The 20,371-nt window shown below is 53.0% G+C and overlaps 3 protein-coding genes across 4 annotated transcripts; 2 read left to right on the plus strand and 1 right to left on the minus strand.

Moving 5' to 3' along the window:
* Nucleotides 1-3: 3 nt before the first annotated feature.
* On the plus strand, nt 4-12,111 carry SKIV2L (Ski2 like RNA helicase). The gene is made up of 28 exons (XM_038553602.1): nt 4-156; nt 235-338; nt 934-1,043; nt 1,133-1,250; nt 1,338-1,452; nt 1,566-1,640; nt 1,950-2,003; nt 2,102-2,292; nt 2,461-2,589; nt 2,806-2,951; nt 3,595-3,741; nt 3,873-3,957; nt 4,149-4,255; nt 4,582-4,728; nt 4,806-4,902; nt 5,088-5,300; nt 5,383-5,493; nt 8,208-8,438; nt 9,159-9,296; nt 9,456-9,593; nt 9,719-9,823; nt 10,153-10,300; nt 10,396-10,522; nt 10,660-10,870; nt 11,031-11,141; nt 11,226-11,444; nt 11,639-11,779; nt 11,861-12,111. Exons 1-28 carry the CDS (start codon nt 135-137, stop codon nt 12,059-12,061), a joined length of 3,741 nt encoding a protein of 1,246 aa, XP_038409530.1. The 5' UTR covers nt 4-134; the 3' UTR covers nt 12,062-12,111.
* Nucleotides 12,112-12,178: 67 nt separating this feature from the next.
* DXO (decapping exoribonuclease) lies at nt 12,179-14,410 on the minus strand. Its single transcript, XM_038553607.1, has 6 exons — nt 13,665-14,410; nt 13,279-13,514; nt 12,973-13,192; nt 12,709-12,844; nt 12,475-12,569; nt 12,179-12,390 (listed from the first exon to the last, which is right to left on the minus strand). Exons 1-6 carry the CDS (start codon nt 14,018-14,020, stop codon nt 12,240-12,242), a joined length of 1,194 nt encoding a protein of 397 aa, XP_038409535.1. The 5' UTR covers nt 14,021-14,410; the 3' UTR covers nt 12,179-12,239.
* Nucleotides 14,411-14,526: 116 nt separating this feature from the next.
* Nucleotides 14,527-20,342, plus strand: STK19 (serine/threonine kinase 19). Of its 2 annotated transcripts, XM_038553613.1 has the most exons (7): nt 14,527-14,747; nt 14,820-14,956; nt 18,110-18,205; nt 18,469-18,608; nt 19,404-19,501; nt 19,607-19,754; nt 19,907-20,342. In XM_038553613.1, the coding sequence occupies exons 1-7, from the start codon at nt 14,648-14,650 to the stop codon at nt 19,950-19,952; spliced, it is 765 nt and encodes a 254-aa protein (XP_038409541.1). In that variant the 5' UTR covers nt 14,527-14,647; the 3' UTR covers nt 19,953-20,342. The 2 variants fall into 2 exon arrangements, with proteins under 2 accessions (XP_038409541.1, XP_038409542.1); XM_038553614.1 differs by lacking the exons at nt 14,527-14,747; nt 14,820-14,956 and adding an exon at nt 15,359-16,520.
* Nucleotides 20,343-20,371: the final 29 nt, after the last annotated feature.

A 20,371-nucleotide genomic window follows, 5' to 3' on the forward strand; every position in this document is an offset into this window, starting at 1 on the left:
TCTCCTTGGCGCTCAACGCCGCTCCCGGCAGGGGTGTGTGACGGAAGTCGCCTCCACTTCCGCCCGTTCCGGGGCGGGGCCCGCTCCTCGGCTCCTCGCTGCGCTTCCGGTCTGCCTGCTGCCGTGCCTCCGAGATGATGGACACCGAGCGACTCGGTGAGAGGGAGAGGGTGAGACGAAGGAGTAGTCGGAGGGGTGGCCCTTGGCCTCTGACCTCTGACCTTCCTCCCGTAGCGCTCCCTCCTCCAGATCCCCTGGATCTACCCCTTCGGCCGGTGGAGCTGGGATGCACAGGGCGCTGGGAGCTTCTGAATGTGCCTGGGGCTCCAGAGAGCACCGTGAGTGCCTGTAGACCCTGACATTGACCCTCCTTAGTGTTGCACCCTAGCACAAGCTCATCCTTCTCCCTGGAGCCCTGTCATCTGGGCCTGCCTTGTGCTGGACAGACCCCAGCCCGGTGGACAACATCTTGTGAAGACAGAGAAGGGAATGCTCCACATACCTTGGCTCTGAGAGCTGCTCTTTCAGATGCGGTTTTCCCCTTTGGAGTCACCTGTCTCCAAGCACCAGGGCATTGATGGCCAGCCTTCAACAAGGCCCTGACTCCCCCCTTTTCCTAAAACTGGTGTTTCTCAAACTTAAGTGTGCCTTGTAATTAGTGTATGTGTGTGTGGGATTTTTAAAAATACAAATTTCTAAACCCAATCACAGAGATGGCGAAAGTATTGTATCGTGACTTATTAGTGATCATTGCTTCAGGTAAACCAGTAGCGGGTACTTTGCCCTGTAAAACGGGACAGTTTGGAAAATATTGCTTCTGCCTGACTCTCCTAGTCGGTCTGGAAAGTCTACCATTTCTCATTTAACACAAATCCTATCATTTTCTTTTTTGCTTTTTCCATACCTAATGCCTCTCATCTTGTCCTTCACCAGCTTCCCCATGGCCTCCCGCCCTGTGCGCCAGATCTGCAGCAGGAAGCAGAGCAGTTGTTTTTGTCATCTCCAGCCTGGTTGCCTCTACATGGTGTGGAGCACTCCGTCCGGTGAGGGGTCTAGACTGGTGAGAGAGGCCCCTGAAGGAAACTGAGACAGGAGAGAAAGCAGACCTGAAAGCTGTTTTCCTTTTCTGCAGAAAATGGCAGAGGAAGATGGATCCTTGGTCTCTCCTGGCCACACTGGGGGCCCCAGTGCCCTCTGACCTTCAGGCCCAAAGACACCCAAACACAGGCCAGATACTGGGCTACAAAGAGGTCAGAGGTCAGGGGCCACAGGAAGCAGGGTCGGGAAAGGGTCAAAGGCAAGCACAGCCTCACTGGGATTGTGGTCCTTTGCCTCAGGTCCTGCTGGAGAATACAAACCTATCAGCTACAACCTCCTTGTCTCTTCGCCGGCCCCCAGGGCCTATCTCCCAGTCCCTTTGGGGGAATCCAACACAGTACCCTTTCTGGCCAGGTGACTTGTGGGAATGGGATGGTAGGAGAAGGTGCCCTCAGTCTCCTGGAAAGGGTTCCCCCTATCCCGTATCACCGCACCCCACGAATCCTATTTGTCTATCTTCTCCCCAGGTGGAATGGATGAGCCCACCATAACAGATCTGAGTACTCGGGAGGAGGCTGAGGAGGAGATAGACTTTGAGCAAGGTGAGGTGGCGCCAGGATGGACCCTTGGGAGCAGGGCTGTGAGTCTGGACCCCGAGGAAGAGGGAGCCCAGGCCCATCGTTGGGCTGCTGCTTAGCCCTTCTGTGTCTTTGAGAAAATTAGGAAAAGGCATCCTTGTCATTACAGTTTTTACTGTCACCTGCTAGAAAGTTGTGCAGACTGCTTGCAACTGTAAGTAGCCCCATTTGCAACATCTGTGCTGTGAAGGGCATCTTGTAGGTTTGGGTAACATATGACTTGTGTGACACTGTGTCATAGTGCTGATTCTGTGTCTCTGTTCTTTCCTTTAGATCTTCTTACGGTTCCACCTGGCTTCAAGAAAGGTGTGGACTTTGCACCAAAGGGTGAGTTTTAGTTTTGGGATGGGGTGCAGAAGTGGTGTTCTTCTTCTGTAGAACAAAGGTAGACATCACCAGGTATCCCTTTTTACCTTGTTCCTCAGATCACTCAACTCCAGCTCCTGGCTTGCTCAGCCTCAGTCATTTGCTGGAACCTCTGGATTTGGGTGGGGGTGATGAGGATGAGACTGAGGCAGTGGGACAGCCAGGAATTCCCAGAGGGGACACTGTTTCAGCCACCCCCTGCAGTGCTTCCCTGGCCCGAGCAAGCAGCTTGGAAGACCTAGTGTTGAAGGTTGGTGGTTCTGGGCAGAGAAAGAAGGGGCCTTACTGAGGTGCTAGGGTGGGATGGGGTGGCTGGCTTGGTTGGGTCTAAGAGGAAGACTGGAGTATCTTTTGGGAGGGGTAGTAATGAATAGCTCTCTGACTGTATTTCTGTCATCCCTGCCCCTGGCTTTTGCAGGAAACATCCACAGCTATATCTCCTCCAGAGCCCCCCAAACCTGTGCCTCAGGAGCAGTGGGCGATTCCTGTGGATGTCACCTCCCCTGTTGGTGATTTCTACCGCCTCATTCCCCAGCCAGCCTTCCAGGTAGGGTGGCCCAGTCCTCACATGTTCCCCTGTCTCCTCTCCGCTGTTCTCTTCATCTCCTTTCCCCACCCAGGCCAGATGCCTTCTAGGTCAATCTTGGACCTCAGCTTGGCCTGGCCTTGCTCTGGTATCCCACAGCCACCTTGCATGCCCCAAGAGCTGGAGGCAGGAGTGCTCTTTTTCCCTCCGTCCACTATCTATTTCTCTCTCCCACAGTGGTCGTTTGAGCCGGATGTGTTCCAGAAACAAGCCATTCTGCACTTGGAGCGGCACGACTCCGTCTTTGTCGCAGCTCACACATCTGCGGGGAAGACAGTTGTGGCCGAATATGCCATTGCCCTTGCGCAGAAACACATGACGCGGTACAGGTCCCCTCTGCCTTCACCAGCTGGTCCTGGGTCCTCCTGCACCCTTTCTGAGTGTCATCTCTTCCCCACCTCTTACCGGTCCTTCAGATGAGAGGTCTGGGGAGAAACTGAGATAGGGCCAGAAGTGAAGTGGGCAGGTGTGGCAGGGATAGTGGTTAGAAGAAGACCTGCATTAGCTTTGGAGGGGATTGGGCTAGAATTTCTTTTCTTTTTTTTATTTAAACTGAGTTTTCTTTCTTTTTTTTTTTCAAACTGAGTTTTTTTTTTTTTTTTCTTGTTTTCTTTTTTTAAAGACTTTATTTATTTATTCTTGAGAGACACACACACACAGAGGCAGATATATAGGCAGCGGGAGAAGCAGGCTCCCCACAAGGAGCCTGATGCGAGACTCGATCCTGGATCCTGGGGTCACGCCCTGAGCCGAAGGCAGAGACGCTCAACCACTGAGCCACCCAGGCGCCCCTTGGGTTAGAGTTTCTGTGGGATTGTGTCATGAAGGAGACTGTGAGGGCAGTTTGGGAGGGAGGGGGGCCACCTGAGCTCTGGCATGCCTCTGAGAGGGCTCAGGGTAGAAGAGGCGATGTTGCCCAGGAGGCTCTGGGAGAACTGACCAGCTGACTTCATGCCCTCTTCCCAGGACCATCTACACATCACCCATCAAGGCCCTGAGCAACCAGAAGTTCCGAGACTTTCGAAACACATTTGGGGATGTGGGATTGCTCACTGGGGATGTACAGCTGCACCCAGAGGCCTCCTGTCTCATTATGACAACAGAGATCCTTCGGTGAGAGATAGGCACTCAACACGGGTGGATTTTTGGTCAGGAACGTGAGGCTGCTCTGGACAGCATGTTGACTGAGAACAGGGTGGAGTCAGGAGCCACTGGGGAGTCAGCTTCTGGCCTCTTCTCCCCAGTTCCATGCTGTACAGCGGCTCAGATGTCATCCGGGACCTGGAGTGGGTCATCTTTGATGAGGTTCACTACATCAATGATGCTGAGGTGAGAGGCACGGGAGCCCCAGACTCCAGTAGTCCTCTCCTGTGGGCCTGGATCACATATCCCTAGTCCACACACCCTTGGGGACCTTACTGCCTTCTTTGCCCCCAAATGGAACCCTGTGCGCTTCCCTAGGGGCAGAAGAGCAGCCCCCTCTGAGCTGCTGGTGACTGGTCTTCTCTCTCTGTGCCCAGCGTGGGGTTGTGTGGGAGGAGGTGCTCATCATGCTCCCCGACCATGTCTCCATCATCCTACTGAGTGCTACCGTCCCCAACGCCCTCGAGTTTGCTGACTGGATCGGGTGAGATGCGTGCCCTGGGACACATGGGTGAATGGGGCTGCGGCACTCCTTGGTTGGGAGTGGGGGTGAAGACTACCACAGCAAGGAGAGTGGTCAGGTCTGTGGAATAGAGAGGAGGAAGTGGTGGGGCTGGAGTATATGTCTGACTCAGCGGCTGCCCGACCCCACTTGGGTCCAGGTCATTTTGTGTTGGGAGAAGAGATGATGGAACAGTCTTCCAGTCTGGCTCCCAGAAAAGTCTGGGTGAAGCCAGACGGGGAAGGCGGCAGGGATGTGGGGTCCTTCCTACACTGTTGCCCCTGACCTGCTGCCTTCTCCCCACACAGGCGGCTGAAACGTCGCCAGATCTATGTGATCAGCACTGTTGCCCGCCCCGTTCCCTTGGAGCATTATCTTTTCACGGGGAACAGCCCCAAGACCCAGGGGGAGCTCTTTCTGTTGCTGGACTCTCGAGGGGCCTTCCACACAAAGGGGTAAGCTGGAGATGGGGCAGAGTCAGGGCTGGGTCCACTGGGTGTGGCTGTGATCACTGACCCCCGCTATGCTTCAGGTACTATGCAGCTGTGGAGGCCAAGAAGGAGCGGATGAGCAAACATGCCCAGACCTTTGGGGCCAAACAGCCCACACATCAGGGGGGACCTGCACAGGTGAGAACTGGCAGGCTTTGTACCTGCTACCATGTGTTTCAACTCTATCCATTCTTCCCTCGTTCCCCAGGGGTTTGGACTTGAGCTTTGAGCACTGTCCGACTTGACACTGCTTTACCTCCCCTCACTTTGGCCCTGACTGGTTCAGGAACTCACCACTTCCCCCTTCGTGCCCTCTTCCCCAGGACCGAGGAGTGTACCTATCCCTTCTGGCCTCCCTTCGCACCCGCGCACAGCTGCCCGTAGTGGTGTTCACCTTCTCCCGGGGTCGCTGTGATGAGCAAGCGTCGGGCCTCACCTCTCTTGATCTCACCACGAGCTCAGAGAAGAGTGAGATTCACCTCTTCCTGCAACGCTGCCTTGCTCGCCTCCGGGGCTCTGACCGCCAGCTGCCCCAGGTGTGGATGGGGGTCTTGGGGACTGATGGGGAGAGAATTCTCCACCACCTTATTCCTGACCCTGGGTCTTGGCTCCTTGCAGGTCCTACACATGTCCGAGCTTTTGCACCGTGGCCTGGGTGTGCACCACAGCGGCATCCTGCCTATTCTTAAAGAGATCGTGGAGATGCTCTTCAGTCGAGGCCTGGTCAAGGTATCCACACTAGTAGAAGAGGAACTCTTTGGAGCACTTGTTGCTCTCTTTGGGGCTGCCCAGAGGGTGGAGGGGCAGGTCTTTAGACAAGACAGCACAGTGGCTAAGAACTCGGGCTTTGGTCCAGATTGCCTGCATGTGAATCCTGGCTGCACTACTTACTCACCATGTGACCTCAGGCAAACTCCTTAACTTTCCTGAACTTTAGCTTTCCCATCTTAAAATGGGGATGTGCCAGATCAGCACAGGCAGTATTCAGAAGAGAAACCCCTCAAATTAGCAAGTGTCTGAAAAGTTATTAGTCATCAGAAAAATGAGAATTTAAAATATTCAAAGAGAAATGACTTTACAGCTACTAGGCTGATAAAATTTAGGAAACCAGCCAATGCCAAGTGTTGCCAAAGACATCAGAGACTATAGGATTATAGGAACCCTGATAAAGGTGTATAGCCAGTCTGGAGTGGACCCTGGCATTTTGAGGTAAAAAAAAATAATAGGTCCAATATACCTTTGATCCTAAATTCCATTTCTGGATATGTAGTAGAAACAAGTTTCCTGGTCTATGAGTGAAAATGTCCACTCTTCCTTTGTTGGCTCTAATTTTTTGGTAGGGTGCTGGTGACACCAAGGTGCTCTCACTGGGAAAGTGAGGAGGTAATTGCCCAGGATATGCCCCACAGTGCTCTGCAGCAGTGGGAAGCAATGAATTAGGTGTAACCATAGGAAGGCTCATGGGTGTTGAAAACACTGGTGGAAAAGAACACGAGATGTGTCATTGCTTTTATTTTATTTATTATTATTATTTGAGTATCGTTGACACACAATGTTTTTCACTGGTTTTGGGTATACAACATTTGGTTTCTGTTTGTATAATAGACATAACGTTTATTTGGTATGCTGTGCTCACTACGAGTGTAACACTACCTGTTACCATAACATCGCTATTATCGTGTCATTGACGGTATTCCTTTTTTTTTTTTTTTTTTAGATTTTTATTTATTCATGAGAGACAGAGTTGGGGGTGGGTGGGCAGAGACACAGGCAGAGGGAGAAGCAGGCTTCCTGCAGGGAGCCTGACGTGGGACTTGATCCCCGGTCTCCAGGATCAGGCCCTGGGCTGAAGGCTGTGCTACACTGCTGAGCCACCCGGGCTGCCCAACAGTATTCCTTTTATGCCTGTGACTTATTCCGTTCCTAGAAGCCTGGATCTCCCCGTCCCCTTCCCCCAGTGCACCCATCACCTAACCCCTTCCCTCTGGCAACCAGCACTTTATTCTCTGTATTTATAGGTCTGAGTCTGCTCTTTGTGTGTTTCTTTATTCGTTTTGTTCTTTAGATTCCACATATGAGTGAATCATATGGTGTTTGTTTTTCTTGGTCTGACTTATTTCACTTAGCATACATTCATTTAGCATACAAACCATCCCTGTTATTACAGATGGCAAGACCTCATCTGTTGTTATGGTTATGTAATATTCCAACGCACATACCACATCTTCTTTATTCATGTGTTGATAGACACTTGGGTTGCATCCATATCTTAGCTATTATAAACATTGCTGCAATAAACATAGGGGGCATACTTTTTTCTTTTCTTTTTTTTTTTTGAGTCAGTGGGGAGGGGCAGAGGGGGAAAGAGAGTCTTTTTGTTTTTTTAAGATTTTATTTATTGGACAGAGAGTGGGAAAGCATAGCGGGTGGAGGGGCAAAGGGTGCTGAGCAGGGAGCCTGATGCAGGGCTTCATCCCAGGACCCTGGGATCATGATCTGAGCCAAAGGCAGACCCTTAGCTAACTGAGCCACCCAGACAGTCCCGAGAAAGAGACTCTTAAGCAGGCTCCATGCCCAGTGCAGAGCCTGATGTGGGGCTGACACAGGGCTCAATCTCATAACTCTGAGATTGTGACCTGAGCCAAAACTGAGTTGGACACTTAACCAACTGAGCCACTCAAGCTCCCTATCATGTCTTTTTTTTTTTTTTTTTAAAGATTTTATTTATTTATTCATGAGAGATAGAGAGAGAGAGAAGCAGAGACATAGGCAGAGGGAGAAGCAGGCTCTATGCAGGGAGCCTGATATGGGACTCGATCCAGGGACTCCAGGATCACGCTCTGGGCCGAAGGCAGGCGCTAAACCACTGAGCCACCCAGGGATCCCCTATCATGTCTTTTTGAATCAGGGCGTAACTAACTGCCTTGGACGTGGATTGTAAATTCATGCACTCAAAAGATAATCTGTGAAAATATATTGACACAAAAAGATACTCTAAATATATTGGGATGATTAATGGTGGGGACATAGGAGTGAGATATGGGGGTTACACAAAAGAAGTAGATGAATAGATAAAATAAGGAAAATGACAGCACTTGCACTCTAGATTTGCCATGAGAGTTATTTATTTTTTTTAAATTTTTTAATTTATTTATGATAGTCACAGAGAGAGAGAGAGAGAGAGAGAGAGGCAGAGACATAGGCAGAGGGAGAAGCAGGCTCCATGCACCGGGAGCCCGACGTGGGACTCGATCCCGGGTCTCCAGGATCGCGCCCTGGGCCAAAGGCAGGCGCCAAACCGCTGCGCCACCCAGGGATCCCTGCCATGAGAGTTAAATGAGATCCTGCAAGTTAACCGTCTGGGACCACACCTGGTGGTCCCATGCCCAGGGCTGGGCATCTGTGTGCAGCCCCTTTGCTGAACCTCTCTTCCCCCATCCCAGGTCTTATTTGCCACAGAGACCTTTGCCATGGGTGTAAATATGCCTGCCCGAACGGTGGTGTTTGACTCCATGCGGAAGCACGACGGGTCTACCTTCCGGGATCTGCTCCCTGGAGAGTATGTGCAGATGGCAGGCCGTGCAGGCCGGAGGGGCCTGGATCCCACAGGCACTGTCATCCTGCTCTGCAAGGGCCGTGTGCCTGAGATGGCAGACCTGCACCGCATGATGATGGTGAGCCGGCCAAGGTGGTGGCATGAGGCTGAGCTGGGACATCACCAGCTCTGGGGACCTGCTGGATTCTCTCTTCCAGCCCTCTTCCCCCTCCTTGCTTTCCACAGTTGATCCCTGAACAGTGTAGTGTTAGGGGCGCCTACCTCCTGCACAGTCATATATCCACATATAACTTTTGACCCCTGAAAAACTTAATAGCCTATACTGTTGGCCAGAAGCCTTACCAATAACACATGATTAATACCTACTTGTGTGTTATATATGTATTCTCTGTTTTATTCTTGAAATAAATCTGGGGATAAGAAAATGTTATAAAGGAAATTATGAGAGAAAATGCAGGACTGTATGGCATTTATTGAAACAAAATCCGTGTGTAAGTAGACCCACAAAGTTCAAACACATGGTGTTCAAGGGTCAGCCATTTTTTTCTTTTGCCTGGGAGAAACCAAGGTCAGAGTGAGCAAATCTGAGGTTTAGACTGAATCTTACCTCCTTTAGTCTTTTGTCACTGTGAAGACAGAGCTAGGTAGAGCCTTTGAGGGCCTATCAAGTTTTGTTCCTTTATTTTGCAGAGGTGGTGAGGAAGCAATTTGTCTAGGGTTTCATGGTTGCAGGGCAGGGACTGGATCTGCTGGGACTAGAGCTGGTCCCCAGAGGGCTGGCTGGGGGCCTCCCCCCCCCCCCCCCTCCAGTCTCACTGACTTCTCTGACTTGACCCAGGGGAAGCCATCACAGTTGCAGTCCCAGTTCCGACTCACGTACACCATGATCCTGAACCTGCTGCGGGTGGACGCCCTCAGGGTGGAAGACATGATGAAGAGAAGCTTTTCCGAGTTTCCATCCCGCAAGGACAGCAAGGTGAGGAGATTGGGATGACCAGTATACTGGGCAGGCTGTTGGGACGAGGGAAGCCAGGCTGGGAAGGGGCAGGCACCTAGAGACTGGGGGTGCAGGCAGGGAGGGTGGCACACTAGGCCTGGGGACTGTCCTTTCACACTTCCCCCCACTTCCACCCAGGCCCATGAACAGGCTCTAGATGAACTGACCAAGAGACTAGGGGCCTTGGAGGAACCTGACACGACTGGCCAACTGGTTGACCTGTCTGAGTATTATGGCTGGGGGGAGGAACTGACAGAGACCCGGAGCTTGATCCAGGTGAGTGGGTGTTGGAGGCATGATGGAGGGAGGAGAGAATGAGACACTCTGGGTGCTCCTGAACCTAGGCCCGGCCTAGTCCCTGTGATGTCCGTATGATGCCTCCTCCGCTCTCTACTCTTTAGCGACGCATCATGGAGTCTGTGAATGGGCTCAAGTCTCTCTCAGCGGGAAGGGTGGTGGTTGTGAAGAATCAGGAGTATCACAACACATTGGGTGTGATCCTGCAGGTGAGGGCAGTGGAAACTTGGACCCCAGAGGGAAGGAGGGAGAAAGGAGGGAGTGGGGGGAGACCCTATCTCCATCTTCCCCAGTTGGCTGTGGTGGTTATAGTCACAATGGTACACTCACATCCCCTGTTGCTCTCCTTTCCTGTTGCTACCACTTTGTGCCTACCTCCTTGTCCTTTCCTGAAGACTGTTCTGATGGGCTTGGTTACCAGTCCATCCTGGTGGGCTTTGCAGTTGCTCTGTGTCCCTGCCTGAGGGTGGGGACCTGCTCTCCATCTTTGATGTCTACTCCTCACATTGCCCTGGCCTGGCCTCCCCACCTGCCCTAGGTCTCCTCGAATTCTGCCAGCAGGGTATTTACAACCCTGGTCCTGTGTGATAAACCGGTGTCTGAGGACCCACAGGAGAGGGCGCCAGCCACCCCTGATGTGCCATACCCGGATGACCTTGTGGGATTCAAGCTGTTCCTGCCTGAAGGTGAGCATGGGGCAGATGTCCAAGTTCCTGACAGCAGTGTGGAAAGGATGCCTGGGTCCAGGGTCTTGTTTGACTCTGCTCTCCCCTTTGCACAGGGCCCTGTGACCACACAGTGGCCAAGCTCCAGCCCGGAGATGTAGCCACTATCACCACCAAGGTGCTCCGAGTGAATGGGGAGAAGATCTTGGAGGACTTCAGCAAGAGGCAGCAACCAAAATTCAAGTCAGAGATTCTGGAGAGATCTTTTTTTCTTGGGAGGGACTATGTAACAGGGTATGGGGAGGTGTGGTTGGGGCGTCAGGGGCTTCTGTGGAAGAAAAGACTCTGCCCTAGGTCTCAAGACTTTGCTCCTTCCTCAGGAAGGATCCTCCCATTGCAGCCGTGACCACTGCTGTCCAGGAACTGCTGCGTCTGGCTCAGGCCTACCCAGCAGGACCCCCGACCCTTGACCCTGTCAATGACCTGCAGCTCAAGGATGTGTCTGTGGTAGAGGGGGGGCTCCGGGCCCGGAAGCTGGAGGAGCTGATCTGGGGGGCTCAGTGTGTGCACAGCCCCCGTTTCTCTGCCCAGGTAGGTCCTGAATGCCAGCTCCCAAGTTGAGAAGTGGGGGCTGTGGTTCCCTTCTGGTCCCCTGTAGACCGGCCAGCCCCATCTCTGCCCTTGTCCTCCATGCCACCTCACCTTGCGGCATGAGGAAGGCTTACGTGCTTCTGCTGGTGGCTGTCTGCAGTACGTGAAGCTGCGAGAGCGAATGCAGATACAGAAGGAGATGGAGCGCCTGCGCTTCCTGCTGTCAGATCAATCACTGCTGCTGCTCCCAGAATATCATCAGCGAGTAGAGGTGGGAGGGGTACTGGGGGCGGGAGGGGGGTTGGCTAGCGAGGGAGAAGATAGCAGGCTCCCAACACCCACCGTCTTTCTTCAGGTGCTCCGAACCCTGGGTTACGTAGATGAGGCGGGCACCGTGAAGCTGGCAGGGAGGGTGGCTTGCGCCATGAGCAGCCATGAGCTGCTCCTCACTGAGCTCATGTTTGACAATGCTCTGAGTGCCCTGCGGCCAGAGGAGATTGCAGCCCTACTCTCCGGCCTGGTCTGCCAGAGCCCTGGGGACCCTGGGGAGCAGCTCCCAAGTACCCTCAAACAGGTATGGGACACCCACCCCACTTCCTCTCCTTTGGCTGTGGCATTCCTGAGCCCCACCCCCACAAGTTCTCCAAGTGACCCCCCTCTAGCCCTGTGAAGTGCCCCTAAGAGCTGGAATGCCTTCTTCCTTATCTGGGCTACCCTGCTCCTGGAGAAGGAAGGCAGGGCCTGAGCCTCTTATTCTGACATCTGCAGGGAGTGGAACGTGTCCGGGCTGTGGCCAGGCGGATCGGTGAGGTCCAGGTGGCCTGTGGCCTGAACCAGACAGTGGAGGAATTTGTCGGGGAGCTGAATTTTGGGCTGGTTGAGGTTGTGTACGAGTGGGCCCGTGGCATGGTGAGTGACTGGGGTTTTGTGGGTGGCTGGTTGGGGAGAGGCTGCCCAGGTCTATCTACCACATTCTTGCTTCCCCCACAGCCCTTTTCCGAGTTGGCGGGGCTGTCAGGGACCCCTGAGGGCCTGGTGGTCCGCTGCATCCAGCGCCTGGCTGAGATGTGTCGCTCGCTGAGGGGGGCAGCCCGCCTGGTAGGTGAGCCTGTGCTAGGTGCCAAGATGGAGACGGCAGCTACCCTGCTACGGAGGGACATCGTCTTTGCTGCCAGCCTGTACACTCAGTGAATGCTGTCTGTGTAAAAATGTAGTAATAAAATAGCAAACCCCTGCCTGTCCTTAAGGTGTTGGGCAGGGATGACTCAGGCAAAAGACACAGCAAGAAAAAAAAGAAGACACAGCAAGAACCACCTAGAAATATGCTTTTATCTGTGCACATGGAGACAGGACCAGCCCCTTTGAAGTTTCAGTCCTTGGGGGAAGGTGTCTTGGGGGGTGATGGGAGGTCCTGGGTCATGGCTTCCACATACCACGTGGGCAGGAAGGCATAGGGTGCATCTTGATGTTTAGACACCGTGACTGGGCTGCCAGGCTCCCAGGAGAAGAGATGGACAAGCCTAAGGGGCACATGGGGTCACAGGTTGAGGGCTGGAGGAGAGCTCCGGAGACCCAGAAGGCAGGGGCAGAGATGAATGCCTCACCTGGGGTCATCCTGGACAACTGTGTTCTGGGCAAAGCTAAGGAAGGCAGCACAGAAGTTCATGCACACGGAGGGATTCCAGCCATCACGGTCATTCTGGAGGGCCGAGGAGGAGGTGGAAGGCAGGTGGTGAGGGGGAAGACAGGAAAGGGGAAGGCGGACTGCTGCCCCGCATAGTGGACCTGTGGTCTGGGTGCGGGGGACGCTGGTGGGAGCTGCAGCACCACTGCCTTACCCTGACATACTCGAACATTTCCATGGTAGGAAAGGTCTTGAGGGAACAGATGAAACCTTCTGGGTTACGGAAGCCAGCAACGACATTTGGGACCCCCAGAAGGAATGACTGAGCCCACCATTTTAGGAGCTTATGTCTGTCAGGAAAGGCAAGGGGTCAGTAGGGCCCTCCCCCCACTCCCCAGCTTCTCCCTCTTCCCCCCGCCCCCATCCCTTTTCCAGCTGTGTGCTCTAGGCTCTCCTCCTACCCACCCCCACCCTGAACCTGTAGAAGCTCCTCCAGTGGCCAGGCCTGTGCATCTCTTTCGCGGTCTTGAGCTCCACATAGCAGGTGGGGGGCTGTGTGGATGGGGCCTGGGGGTCTGTGCAGTCTACCTCCCCTGAGAAGAGCAGAGGGTGGTTTCCCAGGCGGCTTCGTAGCACAGAGCAGAAGGCCACATTGGTGTTAACATCCCCAGACGGGTCTGGGGAGCTTTCAGGTTTGTCTGCACAAGGAGAAGCAGCAACAAGGGAGGGGACTTTCAATCTCTGGGGAAGGGGGAGAGGGCTCCAGAGCAGACGCAACTCTCACCTGCACACATGTACTGCTCAAACTTGTACCCCATGTACATGAGCTCCCGGAGGAGGGGTGGCCGGGCGAGCCTCTGGGCCCGAGCTGCTGGTGTCTCTACCTCACTCAGATATAGTGTCCCCTGGAAGCGGGAAGCTGCCAGCTGCCAGCCTTCCTGCTGCTCATACGGTGTCGTCAGCAATTTTGTCAGGTGCCCCCGCCATGTCACTATGGCCCCTGCTAGCCAGCCTGGACCCCTGAGGGAGGAGTGAGAAGCATTAGCTCAGGTGATTTTCCCAAAGAGCCTAGGTTCCTTCTAAAGACCGAACTCACTCCAGCTTTGGCTCTCCTAATTTTAGAGAGTGGGTGCAGGTCTCCAGATCTACATGTGTGCTTGCTTTGCTCACCCCTCCAGCTGGCCTCGGTGATCCAGGAGCCAGCGAAGCAGGTGGTCCAGCCCTTCTCGGACCTCCTCATCCCTGGGCTGGTATCGATCAGGGTATCCATCTCTGAGGTCAAATTTGGGGCCTTGGCCATAGGTAGGGGGTGGGCTGTAGTAGCGCAAGGCGTGAGCATCCCCGTGGTACTGGCGTTGTGCATCCAGGGAGAAGCAGCCCAGCTCGGAAGGGCGCCGGTAGAAAGGAAAGGGGCCAGAGTAGAGGGCAGGGTCTGTGGGCAGCGAGAGTGCCGGGCGCGCGAGTTTGTTCCGAGGCTCGGCTACATCTGCCTCCTCCGCTCTTCTCTTGGTCTCTCTGCGATCCATGAGGTCCTGAGAGCTGGGGCCTAGGAAGTTATCCTTTTACGGAGGAGGCCCGGGAAAGGGGGACTCTGGGTCTGGACTAAGCGAGCCTCCCGACGGCCAGGCTCTGGCCCCGAGCACAAACAAGACAGCCGCGCAGCCCACCCCTCCTCTTGCCCTGCGCCCCGCTGCCGACGCCTCAAACGCGGTGGGGGCTGGGGAAGGCTGTCCGGGCGCAGATCACCGACCCGCAGGCCTCAAAGCCCGCCTCCTCCACGGAGCGGAGACGTCACGCCGGTGCGTCCAGGAGTCGGGAGGCGCGCAAAGGTGGTGTCCGCGCTCCGAGTCGCGCTCAGCGACAGACGCGGGGGCGCGCTTCCCCCGGGAGCTCGCGCTCCGCCCGCCGCCCACGCGCTCCCGGCCCCCGCTCCCCGCTCCCGGCCCCCGCACCCGCGCAGGAGGCCAGTCCCGGCGGGTGGCAGCGCTGCTCGGGGCCGCGCGGAGAGGGCCAGCGGAAGCTCTTGGGGCGCGTCATCCTTACCGCGCCGGGCGGGCCTCCAGGGAGCCTCGCGTCAATGCCCTGCGCCGGAAGAGCGGTCTCCGCGCCCCCTCCCTCGGCGCCGGCCTCTTCCCCCGCCTGAACCCCGGGATATGAGCCGCAAGAGGCAGGGTCTGGTCCCGGACCCCTTTGGGCTGAAGCGGCGGCGGGAGCGAGGGCAGGCCGAGGCGGATCCCCTGAGGGGCGAGTCGGGTAAGCGCGGTGGCCCGGGGCCAGGCTGGGAGCGCGCCGCCGCCCGCCGCGGTGACCGGTCTCTCCGTCCAGGGTCGGCGCGCGCCGCGGTCGCCGAGCTGGTGCAGCTGTTCCCGCGAGGCCTGTTCGAGGACGCGCTGCCGCCCATCGCGCTGCGGAGCCAGGTGTACAGCCTGCTGCCCGACCGGACGGCGGCCGACCGGCAGCTGGTGAGCGGCGTCGGGGCGGCGGACGGAAGCCGCGCCCGGCCTCGCCGGAGGGCCACGGGCCCCTGACCCCAGTGGGTCCGCGGGTCTCCCGGGGGGCGCCACGGACCTCGCGGAAAGACCCTCCGGCAGGAGAGCAGGCCACATCGTGGAGGCGGAGGAGCGACTCCTGTGAAAACGGAGTCCTCGGGCGTAGTCGGAGCCTTCCATCGCGGGGAATGCCGGCGGCCGCGTCCCAGTGTGGTCGCCGTCCTACCCGTGAGGCGACGCTGGAGGATACCGTTAACCCGGAGAGGGGACGCCGTGCCGCGGGGGTCGGAGGAAGGGAGATAGGCAGGGAGATCGGTTAGGAAGACGTGGCGGCGGCCAACTGGCGAAGGCCTCAAGGAGGGTAGTGCAGTAGGAGGGCGAGGGTGGGTGACGGTGAGGAGCGTGGGGAGCAGTCCGGGGGATTCAGGTTTTCCAGATGGCAGGACTCAGGGGGGGGAGTGAGTAGAGTAGGGACGCGCTGAGGCGCGGGGGCAGGCGATACATTTTGGAGGACTTGGAGGTGCTTGGGAAGCGTCTGAAGGCAAGTGTGTAGTAGACAGTTGGATGTGAGGGACTGGAGAGAATTCTGAGCCAGTGATACTAGAGTTGTTCAGTTCATTCAGTCTGCGGAGGTGGGCGAGATCGGGTAGGAAGAGTAGAAGAGTGGTTTTTAACCTTTTTACAGACTTTAAGAGATAAAGCTATGGCCCTTTCTCTCCAGAAAAATGCATATATGCCGCATACATAGAAGGTATATGTGCATTTTTCTTTTTTTTTTTAGGGGGAGGGTGGGTTGTTTTACAGATCCTCTGAGGTCCAGGGTTAAGGACCTCAAGTTTAGAGTGAAAGGGCCAAATCTACAAAGCTAAGAGATACCCACATTTAAGGCAGTGTTTCTCAAAGTATGTCCCGAGTTCCACCTGTATCAGAATTACCTGGGCTGCTTGTTAGAAAATACAGGTTCCTGGGACTCACCTAAAGCTAATAGATGCAGATCTCTTGAAGTGGGACCTGGGAATCTACATTCTGAATTACTGTCCCAAGTGATTCTTAATGTTCCTTAAAATTTGGGACCCATTGTTGTAAAGGGAAAGCAGAGGAAGAGGAGTCTCGTCTCTGGAAGAGGCTGGGAAGGAATTGTCAGAGTTAGGAGGAACCCAGGAAGAGGCCTGTTGAGAAAGCAAATAGATTTTCAAGGAGGTGGAATAGTTGGCAGTGTTAGAACCTGTGATTTAAGGCCAGTAAATTAAGTAAGGTAATACCCCAAATCAGTCCATTGGATTTAGCATGTGGAAGATTAATGGTAACCTGTCAGGACAAAAAGAGGGAAGAAAAGGAAGTTGGAGACTAGCTCCACTCTCGGGAGGAAGCAAGTTAGATAGAACCACTCCTTTTTTTTTTAGATTTTATTTGTTTATTTATGAGAAACACACGGCGAGAGAAGCAGAGACATAGGCAGAGGGAGAAGCAGGCTCCATGCAGGGAGCCCAATGTGGGACTCCATCTCGGGACTCCAGGATCACACCTTGGGCCGAAGGCAGGTGCCAAACCGCTGAGCCACCCAGGGATCCCCCATAGAACCACTCCTTACAGAGTATTTGTTGTTTGTAATTTACTGATGGTAGCCTAATTTTTAAAAAGCTTTAAAAATTGCACAAAGGAAAATATAAACACACGATTTAAAGAATGTTCATAAAGCAGATACCCATAAAGCAACTACCACCTAAGGCAGACTATAGCCACATACATCACTCTCTGATGGAAATGAGTTGTGTCCCTTGGTGATAACTATGGTCCTGACCCGTATGATAATTGTTCCCTTGGTTTTCTTTATACCACCTATGTGTTTACCCGTAAACAACATAGCCCAGTTTTATCCATTTTTGACCTTGATGTAAATAAAGTAATATGTATGGATGTATGTACTGTATTTATACCGTGTTTCATTAGGTGGATACTTTTGAAATTCTCAGTTTCATGTAGTGATAGTGCATTTGCTTTCATATATTCCTATTTTGTGAATATATCCCATTTTGTCAGTTCTAGTGAAAAATTTCCTATGTTTCTAGGAAATTGTTAGTCATTTAAATTTTTAAATTTTCTAATTTAGATAAAGTCTGTAGTCTTGTTTTACTGTCTATTGGATGTGTAGTGATGACCCTTTTTCATTCTTTAGATTATCTGTGCTTTTTTCTAGTCCCACCCCACCCCCCATTTTCTTGGTCAGTCTCACCAGGGGCTTATCAATTTTAATAGTCTTTCAGTGAATTAATGCTTAGTTTTGTAGCTCTCTCATGTTTTCTGTTTTATTGACGCTTTCTCTCTACTGTTGGGTTTATTTTACTTTTTTTCCCATTATTTCATCCTCTTCCTTTCTGATATATGCACGTCAAGTTGTCGTTTATCATAAGCACATGCAGATATATATAGTTTTGGCACGTATTTTAATTATGATTCAGTTTAAAATATATTGTAACATTTTTGTGAGTTTTTTCTTTGACCAAGGGTTGATTAGAAATGTGACTTAATTTTATACAATTTCATATTACCTAGTTGTTACTGATCTCTGACACAAATGATATTGTGGCCAGAGAACATACACACTATGATTTCAGTCATTGGAAGTTTATTGAGACTATGTGGTCAGTTTTGCTAGTCTATGTATATTTGAAGAGAATATATATTTTTCAATTGTTAATGTAAGTTATTTCCTCACCGAGTCTGCTCTGTTCTGTGAATTTATAGTGGGTTAGTATACTTTTGAGATTTTGGACTTGCTATTATTTCTTCAGATACTTTCCCTCACCCAAAATCTCGACCACTAATTCCTTGAAGGCAGGGCCTATGTGTTAATCACTACTTTATCTTAGTGTCTGGCGTATTATTGGTTTTATGAAATATATGTTGATTGATAGGGAACTGATGAGATGGGTGGATAGAAAGGTGGGTAAGTAATTTGAAAAGACTACTTAGTAAACCACCTGATTCTTTCCCCACAGTTTTTCCTTTGCTTAGAGAAAAACTCCCCAATATTGACAATAAAATCTCCCTGCCCAGAAGTTCCCAGAGATAGCAGAGTGGCTTACCCTGATGCCCTTCTTTTTATTGCCATCTCTCTGGAAACAGAAGGAGCTTCAAGAGCAGGGGGAGATCAGAATCGTCCAGCTAGGCTTTGACTTGGACGCCCATGGGATCATCTTCACTGAGGACTACAGGACCAGAGTGCGTGTAACTGTGTGTGTGTGGGGGGGCGGGGCAGGCTGGGAAGTTGAAGAGTGGAAGGAAAAAGAAACATACTCTCTTACTCTGTGTCACAGAGAGGACATGGGGCTCTGCTGAGCAGTAATATGAACGAGAGGGAAATGAGGGAAAGTCTGAGAGGTAGAAGGACATGAGTGAAAGGGAAAACCAGAAGAGAAATGTCCTGAAGGGGTCAGTGGAGGGTGAGGGTGGGGCCAGACTGCATCTGTCATCTCTGGTTCCAGGTCCTCAGGGCCTGTGATGGCCGACCATATGCTGGGGCAGTGCAGAAGTTTCTGGCTTTGGTACTTCCAGCCTGTGGGGACCTTAGCTTCCAGCAGGACCAAATGACAGAGACCTTCGGCTTCAGGGACCCAGAGATCACGTGAGACTTGGGGGACCAATAGAACTTCCCTGTTTCCTCCCAGTCCCATCAAGCCTTTTCCTTCTTCCAGTGCACCTACCAAAAAGATAGACTCTTCTTTTTAGTAAAATGACCTAAATTTGTACTCTTTCACCAAGAGAGGAGGCCTGTCTTTACCTGAGGCCTTAGAAAGAATACTGGTCTAAAATCCAGGAGCTCTGGATGGCTAATCCAATGACTAGTTGCCCACCAGGTACCATAAGTGCCTGTTGTGAACCCTGCTGAGACTAAGAGAATAGAGAGGGGTATGAGCTTGGGATGGTCCTAAAGCCTTCTCATTAAAAAGCAGAAACTGGGGTGAAGTGAGGATTCCATTTCATGGGGCCTTATCTGGCTCAGGTTCCCTATGTTGTAACCCAAGGTATATGTGAAAGCATTTTATATATTTTTAGTAAGACATGGGAGGATCCATGGTGAGGCCTGGGGAAGGCAAGTGGCAGGAGCACAGAAGAAAGGCCCTTGTTTATCCCCTGGGGTTAGGCCAAGAGTATGTGAGGGCATGTGGTCAAGGAGGAGGAAGAGAGGAGAAGCAGCTTTAGTTGAACAGGTAATAGTAAGAGGAAAAAAAAGTGGGGGTGGGAGGCAGTCTAGGAAGAGGAATGGAAGCAAGGGCCTGGGGCGTTAAACAGCAAGGTGAGCAGAGAACCACTCGGGGTGGGCTACTGTTACCTAGTCCCCTTGCATGGTTGTGCAGTTTTGGGGAGACAGTGTCCAAGTGTCAGTAGGCCTCCTCTCCTGGCTTCTCGCCCTCCTTAGGCATCTGGTGAATGCTGGAGTCCTCACTGTCCGAGATGCTGGGAGTTGGTGGCTAGCTGTGCCTGGGGCTGGGAGATTCATCAAATATTTTGTTAAAGGTATTCTATCTGCAGCTCAAGTCCTCAGCCCTTTAAGGACACCTTTGGGTAGCTCCTTGGGGCCCAAGCCTTATGCCTTTCCCCTCTCCTGTGCCACTTCTCCAGGGCGCCAGGCTGTCCTCAGCATGGTCCGGAAGGCCAAGTACCGAGAGCTACTCCTATCAGAGCTTTTGGGCCGGCGGGCACCTGCCTCGGTGCGACTTGGCCTCACTTACCACGTGCACGACCTCATTGGGGCCCAGCTAGTGGACTGGTGAGTCTCGCCCTCAGCCTCTAGCAGATGATAAGGCAGTGAACCAAGGTTGGACTCCCTCCTGGGACTATCCCAGGCCAAGCTCTGAGTTTTACCCAGACTTTTGGCCTAGGTATCTGGCTCCAGCCTCGTCTTTTCTTTTGCTTGCACAGTGTCTCCACCACTTCTGGAACTCTCCTCCGCCTGCCGGAGACGTGAGGATTCTGCTCATCATTGCATATCTCTGCAGAGTGGGTTGAGAGGGGTCCAGGAGTATGTCCAGTGGTGGATGAGATAGGGTCACCTTGGGAAGACGTAGGAGCCCGGATGAGTGTTGGGCTTGCATCTGCATAAAGGGTCAGACGTGATTGCTGCTGTTTACCTGGGCTCTGACCCAGTGGTGGGGTTTGGGCAATGCTTCTCTGCCCTTCTGTGGGACTGGAGCCACAAACCGTGCCAAGGCCATGGCTCTTGCCTTTCACACAGCAAAGTACTGCTGTCGCTCTTGGGATAGGAAGACGGGATTTCCGGGAAGGCTGGTGAGGGAGGGCAGAGTTCTTTCTTAAATGTTAAGATCAAGCTGCCAAATAAAGTACAAACCATGTGCAATTTCTTGGATGTCTTTTGTTGGATGTAAT

The sequence above is a fragment of the Canis lupus genome, chromosome 12 (genome assembly GCF_011100685.1).
Source record: "Canis lupus familiaris isolate Mischka breed German Shepherd chromosome 12, alternate assembly UU_Cfam_GSD_1.0, whole genome shotgun sequence".
NCBI lineage: Eukaryota > Metazoa > Chordata > Mammalia > Carnivora > Canidae > Canis > Canis lupus.

Excerpts from the sequence above, each read along its gene's own strand:
- STK19 (XM_038553613.1), top strand. The coding sequence starts at position 14,648 with ATGAGCCGCAAGAGGCAGGGTCTGGTCCCGGACCCCTTTGGGCTGAAG. Across the intron at positions 14,957-18,109 it reads CGGCGGCCGACCGGCAGCTG|AAGGAGCTTCAAGAGCAGGG; the intron begins GTGAGCGGCGTC and ends CTCTGGAAACAG. Across the intron at positions 18,206-18,468 it reads CTGAGGACTACAGGACCAGA|GTCCTCAGGGCCTGTGATGG; the intron begins GTGCGTGTAACT and ends CTCTGGTTCCAG.
- DXO (XM_038553607.1), bottom strand. The coding sequence starts at position 14,020 with ATGGATCGCAGAGAGACCAAGAGAAGAGCGGAGGAGGCAGATGTAGCC. Across the intron at positions 13,515-13,664 it reads CACCGAGGCCAGCTGGAGGG|GGGTCCAGGCTGGCTAGCAG; the intron begins GTGAGCAAAGCA and ends CTCCTCCCTCAG. Across the intron at positions 12,391-12,474 it reads GTTGTCCAGGATGACCCCAG|GCTTGTCCATCTCTTCTCCT; the intron begins GTGAGGCATTCA and ends TGTGCCCCTTAG.
- SKIV2L (XM_038553602.1), top strand. The coding sequence starts at position 135 with ATGATGGACACCGAGCGACTCG. Across the intron at positions 3,742-3,872 it reads ATGACAACAGAGATCCTTCG|TTCCATGCTGTACAGCGGCT; the intron begins GTGAGAGATAGG and ends TCTTCTCCCCAG. Across the intron at positions 10,301-10,395 it reads CAAGCTGTTCCTGCCTGAAG|GGCCCTGTGACCACACAGTG; the intron begins GTGAGCATGGGG and ends CCCTTTGCACAG.